The following is a 10,147-nucleotide window of genomic DNA, read 5'->3' on the forward strand; positions in this document are numbered from 1 at the left end:
ACCTTGGTCTGCATAGCGAACAGAGTCAGGGAGAGGGACACCAGCGCCGTGGCCCCCATGGCCCACAGGACCGCCTCCGCGTGGAAGAACCTGCAGAAAGAAGCACCAACAGCAGCTCCGAGGGTGAAGACGGGATCCTGTTTCACATCAAACCAGCTTCTAACAGCAACTGAGGCTCTGACACGCTGCTAAAGAGCAAACACCTCAAAGATGGACGCTGGTGACCCAGCTGCCAAATGATGGTGGTGCTCCTCTTTTATCCTTAGCTTCGCCTCTAAATTATGACTGTGTAGTTTTTAATTTCATAAGCCGGCAAAGATAACGTCGCTTCAGCTTTGACGGCTTCATTGCGGCCGATATGGATCAAATAAGGTTGTCGTGGTGGGGATTAATCCTCGGAATCACTCACGCTGCCACAGATCCCAGCATCAGGCCTTCTGCAATGGTCTGCGACAGAGCGAGCGAGCGAGAGAGAGAGAGAGAGAGAGAGAGAGAGAGGGAAGCGGGGGACAAATGGAAAGTAAATACATGGCAGGAAAGCCGTGAAATAGAGCAGGTGTGGAGGGGCTTTAATTTGATGCCTGGCTGCTACCACGTCGACTCACAAACAGGCCCAGGGCAATGAAATTGAGAGGAACTTGACGACGGAGGTTGTCACAGCAGGACATGGCCACGATGAGCGCGAGCACCACTGCCCTGTTTCACACAGAATATAGAGGGCGTCGTAAACGAGCAAGTAAACTGGCAGCGCGGCGCGTGGAACTCTAACTGAGACGTGACCGTAGGCATGGGCTCACATCATAGTGTAGGAGAACCAGTAAGTATCCTGGACCCACTTCCTCAGAGCCTCCCTGTTATTTGATGAGAGAGAGAGAGAGAGAGAGAGAGAGAGAGAGAGAGTTTCACAGAGAGCAATTAGGAGGATTTTATGAAATATTAACAGAGGACACCTCATATTTATGATTAGCTGAGCTCACACTGCTGAGGCCGGACTAAAGGCTGATGGATGAATAGGGGCCTCACACACATTTCCGCTCTGCAACAAGACAAATAATGCCCTCGCGTTACGGTGCCTCACCAGTAAATAAAAGCACAGATGATGCCAACAGTCACCAGCAGCTGAACCATCAAAGTCAAGTAGACTTTTCTTATGAAACCTGTAAGAGACACACACACACACACACACACACAGTTACAAAAGCAGAGAGACAGGTTGGAAACTGAGCAGAAGGCAGACAGACCGGCAGAGTTGTTTATACCGCACCACAATTGAAAGTGGTTGTTTTCACCCAACCTGCATCTCAGCCTCTCTTTGAAAATGATTTGTGTTGTGTGGGAGGTGAACAGCTGAAATAAGGTGCCGTGCGCAGATCTGGGAACAGTTTTCAATTTCAAATCAATTTCAAGAAAACCCTGAAAAGAAAATGAGGGAGTAAATTCTGTTTATCCTTCTCGACTCCGTCCGCGCACACAAACGCCTCGCTCGCCCTCCCCCCTCTCTCACCTCTCCGTATGGCGGCGTCACTGAAGCCGCTGCCGTCCTCTAAGCCACAGGAGTAGTCGGGTGGACTGTGACCTGCAGCGGCCTCACCCTCAGGATGCACCATGTTCTCGTAGCCGCCGGGTGGAGACACCACTCTGACGTTCCCCGTCCCCACCTGAGTGAACCAGCAGGCGTCACAGCCGGACACACAAACACAACACAATGCATTAGCATCACCGTCGCGCTCATACCTGGTAGCTCACCCCGTTGTAGGCGCTCCCTGCGTAGTCCTGGTGACTGTACGGGGGAGGAGACGCCTGGCTCCCAGCGTATCTGCCGTCATCGGCCCGGTCCATTCCACTGACAGAGACGAGTTCAGGGGAGCGACTGTAACCAGCAGCGGCACTTTCATCAGTGGCACAAATGAACAGCTGATTACCGGATGAAGCATCGCACGAACACAGAGTCGGCCATGACTAACATCCATAATTACGGCCCTAAGCCTCCATTTGTTAGAGCTGTGTGTACGTTCAATGGCCAAATAGGTTATGATTAATTGGCCTCGGAAGACATAAAGATGTCATGAGGAAAGACAGAGCGCCAACGCAGGGTTGTGCTGGTTGTGGAGACGGTTTAAAGTCCACCACTAAAGCAGCTGAACCATAATTATTTGCACAATTACAAGCTGATAAAAGTGAGATGACCACTGTTTGTATCAAACCATCGCCACTCCCTGTAACAGCAGAAATTAACTCTAAAACTAATAATTAATAAGGACTCACGCCACATAAACACTCTGAGGTCACAATTTGAAACACCAACCTCCTGAATTAAAAACAACTGTGATGCCCTGAACACAGTAAAATGCGTTTTAAAAGCGTCCTTGTGTTTGAATGGCAGCGTTTGGACATTGTTTCTGTTTCCTTACATATCGAAAGACTCCGAGATATGATGAACGACGGGCTCCTGAAAGTCCACCTTGCGCTTTTTCCCCAGTCCTCAAAGTGACCTACGGCGGTTCCACCACAACTCTGTTCACATAAATCAATTAACAGCGACTCCAAGTCGCTCCGACACGACTCACCTCCGTGGCGGCGGCCTTCACTCTGCGCCGCTGCACTTCCTGCCGTGTTGATTCCCCTCCGGGGCAAAGTCTACCTGCTATCAGTCAGCTCCCACAGAGACAGGAGCTCAGCTCCGGGGGAAGGATGAATCCCTCATTAGGCTCAATGGGACATTATGAGCAAGTTCTTAAAATGCCGTTACGCAACAGGGCTGCCAGGAAAAAAAAGTACATCTGCAGTCTTTGTTCATTCTGATCTGCTCCACGTGGAATGAGTAAATATTTAACAAATGTGTGGTTTTGAATTTCAATGTTGTGTAAGGATGCATCGTTAGTTTAGCACGGGTGATAAGCCTCCACCTAGTTGTGCTGCACAGTGGCCGGTCACGTGACCTCCCTGGATCTCCTGGGTTACACATTGACAGCGACCTGTCCGTGGAAGCGGTCCACTCACAGACACGTGGACGGATGACGTGTTCCGTGACTTCAGCCCACACAATGGGATTTGGAATGTCGAGTCTGAGCAGGAAAAAGGAGCTAAAGACATACTGTATGCTGGAAATACATGAAGTAATGTAGGTCAATACAGTCTTAGAGCTCCTCCGTGGAGAATGGAGACTGAAAGGACTGACACTGAGACGCCACGCTGGGTGAATTTATTCTCTATGAAAAAAAAAGCTCAAATACACTTATTTCCACGTTACAGCCCTGATTGAATTTAACTACATCAAACATAATGTTTTAATGTGATGTGTTAGAGATTATGGCTCAGACGCCACAATTATAACCTCTAAACAGCATTACAGGGTTTGTCTGTTTTTTATTCCAGACTTCCTGCCTCACAGACGCTGAGCAACTCCAGCTTCTGACTTGAATAATGACGCTGCGGAGCTCATAAACAGATTATTTATGCCCAACAATAAAGGCTTTTCAGTCTTTATTTGCCAGTGAACTGGTACCAGAACAAATCCCCGATGCTCGTGATAGGGACGAATTCTATGCGAGGACTTTTAATGTCTCAGCGCGGCTGCTGTGACACGCGGTGGCCACTGGGGGGCACTGGTCTCCTTCGCTTCCCCTGCTAATTGTTGCGATTTGGTCGCGACTCTCCCACTTCTCACGCTGTCACTTCTCCACCCAAGCAGCAGCACCAAATCCTCCTGAGAGCTCTTTTACACCAGCTGCCTCTTCATTTTAACTGCTGGATCAAATCCTTCATTTTTTTATCTGAGTGTCACCAACACGTTGTTTTCCTCGTTTAGGCAGCTATACATAGGAACAAGTGGATGACGGTCACATAGCGGGACGCGCACCGCAGACAGCAAACACGGACCCCCACTCTGTTCTGCTCTGATTGGTGTGTCAGTCAACACGGGCTGGATTTGCACTGCCTGCTCAAATGTGATGAGGCTGCTTTCACCCATTCACGAGATCCGAGTTGGATCCGAACGAATGGCACGGCAAACAGAGTCACGTTTGAGCAGGCGGCCGAAATCCGCGCTGTGTTGACTCGCCAGTCGGCGTGGAGGGCCCGGCGTGCGGCTGCGTCTAACGCCGATCCGATCGGGTCGGCGCTGTCCAAACAGGGGCGGCGCGTGCGTGCGTGCGTGCGTGCGCGCGTGCGGCGCGTGGAAGTGGAAGAGTGGAAGTGGGCCGAGTGACGGAAAAGTGAATGGCAGGAACATGGGAGGAGACACGAGGGACCCGGAGAAGGAGGAAGGGAAGATGGAGGACACGCAGATGGACGGACACACAGACACGGGGCGTCCTGTCTCGTCGCAGACAGACCATGACAGCTCTGTTTTGTCAGCCACTGCTCTTTGAGGCTTTCGAGACTGAGGATCACACGGGGGAGCGTCGTGGCGTCACCGGAGGAGAAGGGAGCGCTCTCTCTCTCTCTCTCTCCCCACGTGCACCGGTGAGTTACTGCGCGGCGGCCGCCGTGGCTACAGTTGGATTTACTCGGAGGGTTGAAGCGGTGGTTTGCGTGACCTCCGAGAGCTGCAGCGTGGACGTCCGTGGGACTCCGTGACTAAATTACGGCCCCTTTAAAGCCGCTCATATAAACTTCAGGAGCGTGCGCGGCCGGTGGGAGCGGCCCACACCTCACCATGCGCCACTGGAAATAATAGCGTCCCATTACTATCACATATAGTGTTTAATAAAACTAATTCTCCTAATAATACGGCACCACGAGGCGCTAATCAGCACTTACTTAAACCGACTCTATGGAGATAATAAAGTGAATACGTGACTAAATGCTGCTCTGACTCCATTTGATTCTGGCGTAGCGGAAAACGCAGCGTCACAGACGCATTGATCGTCTTTAAAAGTCACATTAGCTGTGCTTCAATAGTAAATTACAAACAATCTCCAAGAAACTTCTCGGGCAGTGCAAAATGATTAGTTGCAGATACATGAAATAGGAAAATCTACTAAATAATGCCTCTTAAACCTCCTCAGACACTAGTTGATGTCCGGTTGATGGGACCAGACGGCTCCGGGTTCTGTCTGAGGTCAGTTCAGGCCCAACACGCGCTGCTCGACCCAAAGCTGGGCCACGTGACACACGCCTCGCCTCTTTTTACTTGAACATTTTCTGTAAATACTTTGAGTTGACGCGTCCGATGATGAAACACTTCCGCTAAAATCAGCAGACGCGTGTTCAAACGGCGGAATTGAATTAATCAGCTGGAGTTCGGAAGACTTCCTGTTTTAGTTTAAGATCGCGGCTGACACGTTTGCGCTTTCATCTGATATTAACACCAGTGCTGCACTCCCACACAACATCAATACGTGTAATGCGAGACCCGAGCCGCTTCGGAATCAACCATCCGAGGCGGATCCGGAGCCATTTTGACCGGTGGTCACTCTCGCTGACGCTGTGAGGAGGCTGAGTTTGGGCACGGGGCCTGTTTTAGTGGCATGTCATGATGCCATGACGGGCCCGTGACAGGCCCGGTGCACGCTGCCAGGTCGGATATAGGCTGGAGCCGCATGAAATCCCTCCGGGTCCGCAGCGATCGTCCTCCCTCTCCTCGCTTCCCTCCGCGCACGTACGCGATCACGCCGAGGCTTTGTGCGGCTTTTATTTTGGGCGCCCGTGGTGCGTCTCGCTCCTCCTGCAGCCTGGGTGACGCAAACGTCAGTATGTGAGCAGGAGTGTGAGCAGACGGGCGACGCGGTGCTCAAATTATTTATAATATGGAATGCAGAAACAATGTTCTCGCGCACGGGTGCCGGAGATCGCGGCGTGGAAGTCCCCCCCCCCCCCCCCCCCCCCCCCTCCCCCCATGATCAGAGCATTAGGAGCAGTGATTGTGGGCTGGTGCAGACAGGCGGAGGCCACTGTCAGCACAGGCTGTCTGTGGACGGACGGGCTGCAGCCAATTCGCTGTCAGATGCTCCCTGTCAGAAAGTGGCCAGAGAAGATTTGACTTTAGGTCTTGTCTTTTCGCTGACAGAATGCATTCAAACAGAGCAAATGGATCCCACGTAGGCCGTGACAAGCACAGAACAATAACTGACAGTGGTATTTCACGAGCGGCACCGCTGCCACCAGCCGCCGGTCGGGTGTCAGTCCGCTCCTCTCCGGGCTCCATTGCGGCCGCTTATCGATCAGCTGACTGTCAAATAATAATGCAAACAGGTGAATGGTTGCATTGCGTTTAATTTGACTCAAACGTGGATGTGAGATGATATTATATTATAAATAAGCATACAGGGAAGCTGCTTCGTAGGACCGGTCTGGGTCGAAAGCCTAGTTTTATTCGTTCCACCCGACAGAAGGTGGTTTAATAGCTCACATTATCAGTCAAACGCGACGCCTTCAGCCGCTTCTCGCGTTCCACGCCTAAAACATCGCACGCGGGTGGAGGCACGCGTCCGCGCACAGGAGGAGCGCGGAGATAAAGTTTGGACGAAGGGCAGCGCCGATCCGCAGCCGAGCCGAGGCCGAGGAGCGGCGCAGATACGGGGCGAGCGTCGGCCGCCACGCGCCGCCACGCGCCCACGTGAGGGGAATGAAAGCCGGGCACCTGCGGCGCGCGCGGGCGAAACAAGGCCACGAGCCTCGGTTCAAATTGCGGCTGCTGTTGAAACGTTTTCCCGTTCGCACAATGCGCCACCTCCGGTGCGGTGAGCGGCGGCGCATTATATCAGCACGGAACACGGCGAATTCCAAGTGTGAATCCGACTTTAAAATCCTTTTTAAATGGAGGGACGGGTGAATTACTCAGGGGCTTGAAAATTAAGACTCTGCAAAGGAATTAGATTTGCACGTGCCTGGGTTTATTCGGTGGCAGTGTGGCGTCTGACTGTCTCACGGGTCCCTGCGGTGACCCGGACCGGCGACACCGGGCTGGATGTGTTGATCCTGGTGTTTTATGACTGCTCTACCTACTGTTCGGCTTTGGCTGCTGCAGTAAATCCTACCGAGACTCTCCAGGAATATTATCCTGCACCGATGTCATAAAAGGGGGGAAAAGCATAAACCTACTGCTTAGCTACAAAATAATGTGCAGCACTACATAAATAATAGACACAAACATCACCTCATGAGGTTGGGTTCAGAGTCAAAGGAGACAAATATACAAGCCGGGAGGAAGCCGGTGTCCTTGACTGCCATAAGTCAATATATGGCATCTATAACAGCGCTTCACAATGTTACACTGGTCTGGGGAGATGTTGAAACCAAATTTTGCAACAAGCCCAACAGAAGCGGCGACAGACTGCAGGGACAGTTTGGGTGATCCATCAAACCGGCTCTGACATCTGAAGAGAGTTTGTCGCCCCCACACTCCACACTCTGCGCATCGCGCCGCACACGAGCGCCGGCGAGCAGCTACTGTGGTGCGAAAAGTTCCCAGACACTTTTAGCGCACGGGCGCTTTGAATGAAACTAATTTGCTAAATTATCCATAAAGTCGTTGTGAGCGCGTGTTCTTTAGGTCCAGGACGCAGCTGTGCCTTTGTGGTTGTTTGTGCTCTGGACTTAGCCTGAGCGGGAGGGCTTTCAAACACACACACACACACACACACACACACACACACACACACACACACACACACACACACACACACACACCCTTCAAGCCAAAATTGCACGTCACCTCTTAACAACTACTCACCGACCACTCCTGATACCTCTTCACCCGCTGAGCCATAGTTAAGTTCACAGCTAGTCACCAAAGCGCTGAATAGCACTAGAGAGGGACAAAACACACGCTCCACAAAAATAAACCTGGATTTGAGCCGCTGCACTTAATAGACACAAATCTACCCAAGGCATGTACAGTAGTTTTCAGGTCGAGATGCTGAGGCGGTGGCAGAGTAACCTCAGCCATCACGGCCCTCATTCGCACATCGCGTGTGACAGACTTCTCCCCTCGTCTTCATTTTCATGCCGAGATGAGTTCAAATCCAAATCCAAAATGTCAGCGTCCCATGATTTATAACAGCGTTCTGGACGGAGAGGTTGTACATCACCGCCTAAACATTTTATTGACAAGCTGAAATGTCACATATTAATTCATGGCTCATAACTAACGCGCGTTCTTCCTTGCACGCGTCTCTTGAAAAGTTGACGTATTAAAATTCCATGGGCGCGTGGAGGCGTTTTTGCGAGGTCCACTTCATTGCAGGTGGACTCTAAAGAGCAGGTCTGACACAAACAGAGTGAACGTGATCTGGTTACAGTGCCTGAACGCATCGGCTTCGTTACTGCTGTTTAGGGCCCCCGAATGAATGTTTAGTTCTGAGGATTTTCTCAAAGGGGGATTTGAAGGGACTACAGAGAGTTATTTTCTTATGGCGGCTTTGATTGAAGCTTTGAGAGATGATGAAATTACAATAACAGTGTGTATTTGAAGAAAAAACTCATTCATGTCCTTCATGTGCCACATTCTCATACTGCAACACATCTTAAAGCTTCAGTTTAATATCTTAAGGATTTGCCTTTTGGGAGAAGGGATTTTTTTTTACACTACACGATGCAGTATGTGACAGGCTTGATTGGCTGCTGCGAAGCATCCCCCTCAAACTAAGACGTGTCGCGTGCAGCTGCGTTTCCACGTCGCGCTGGAGCCGCTTCCTTCAGGAGCGTGTCACAAGTCGTTAGGCGCTCGTTTTTAAAATGCCCACCGTTAATTGTCGGAGACAGAGGAGCAATTAAGTCGGACGCCCTGAAAGCAATTCTATCACAGCTGTCATGTGTTGAGAGGAGCTCGTCCGGTGTACGAAGGTCACGCGGGTTCTCGACTCTTCTCTCTCTGAGCTTCATGGAGCTTCCAGTGGTTTTGCGCTTTCGCATCGCGATGCACCGCGTGAATATCAAACAATCCGTCACGTCTCCATCGCTTCTTTTGACATCATTAACGCTAGAATGTAATGTGAACTAGCAGCACCGTTGCACGCTGGTAACTGGCAGCTACAGTAATTATTTCATGCACATTGTACATGTTGATGCTGTTGAGATGCACCGTCTGATGTACACAGCCTATTAAGATGTCATGGGGCCTGACAGGACGGGGCCGTTGACACGAAAATGAGATCTTTTTAATGGAACAACTGCACATTTATTCCTCGTTATGTAGTGAGAGTATGAGAAGAGCAGCAGGTCCACATGTGATTCCGGCACACCACAAAATGTTAAACAACTTATTTTATATATACAGGTCTTATATATAAAATTGCTAACAGATTATAAAACAGTATATAATATTTTTATATTTTTTTTATCAGTAGTAGCCAGTACTAGCAGGAGTTATGAAGGAGAGCAGCACATACTGTAGCAGGTAGGAACCTTTGGCATTGGGGCAGTTGCACCAGGGCGGATTTAGGGGTGGAGCTCCGTCTTCAGGTAATCTGGACGGTGAACTGAACCCACGTGGTCATTGCGTCTGCTTATTTTCTTCTGTTCCAGCTTAGTATTCGATGTAAAACCAGGAACCACTTCCCCGAAGTGGTGCACTTGAAGGTCGAGTACTGGTATACTGTGTAAATGAAGAGTCGGCCGGTGATACTGAACTTTAATTAAGCGGCGCAGGTGGGCGTGTCCAGCAGCGCGCCGCGCTGTGGCCGAGACACAGCTCTGATAGATGAACACGCGGTCACATGTTAATTATTGTTACGTTTGTATTGAATAGTGAGGAATAATGTTAGACGGTAAGGATAAAACAAACTGCACTATAATAACATAGTACGTCACATATCAGTAGGGAACTGATGAATATGTGTGTCGTGTCTTCACGCACTGAATGTGTCAAATAGGGTATATGTTTATGGAATTGCTGTTTAAGGTTGAATAATAGGGAATGAATATTATGAATATACAGGTATGTTAAAAAAAAGGTAATCTGACGGTGAACTCCATGTGGCCATTGTGCCTGCTTACTTTCTTCTGTTCCAGAGTAATTACTTGTTAGGACAGTGCCTGCTTTTGGTACACGTAACATGAACACCTAAAGAGCCTTTCTCTCTGAACCATACAATCTCTGTCCTGAAATATAATACACACCAAAAACAACAAAACATAAAAAACATTTGCAATCTTCTAATAATGAAGGTTTTGTTTCCCTGTGAAGTTGCAGCAGACAAACACT

The 10,147-nt window shown here is 49.9% G+C and overlaps 1 protein-coding gene across 4 annotated transcripts in view; it reads right to left on the minus strand.

Annotated features, from left to right (window-relative positions):
* Positions 1-2,794, minus strand: part of zgc:110410 (uncharacterized protein LOC553618 homolog) — a 7,529-nt gene extending 4,735 nt beyond the window's left edge. The window contains exons 1-8 of one of the 4 annotated variants that reach the window (XM_029128484.3): positions 2,568-2,794; positions 1,735-1,870; positions 1,505-1,658; positions 1,079-1,157; positions 798-851; positions 606-696; positions 410-447; positions 3-90 (exon numbers count right to left, since the gene is read on the minus strand). In XM_029128484.3, coding sequence (XP_028984317.1) covers positions 3-90; positions 410-447; positions 606-696; positions 798-851; positions 1,079-1,157; positions 1,505-1,658; positions 1,735-1,839 — 609 coding nt within the window. In that variant the 5' untranslated portion in view covers positions 1,840-1,870; positions 2,568-2,794. The other 3 variants (XM_029128487.2, XM_029128482.2, XM_029128486.2) reach the window with 3 other exon arrangements.
* Positions 2,795-10,147: the final 7,353 nt, after the last annotated feature.

This window comes from Betta splendens, chromosome 16 (assembly GCF_900634795.4).
Source record: "Betta splendens chromosome 16, fBetSpl5.4, whole genome shotgun sequence".
Taxonomy (NCBI): domain Eukaryota; kingdom Metazoa; phylum Chordata; class Actinopteri; order Anabantiformes; family Osphronemidae; genus Betta; species Betta splendens.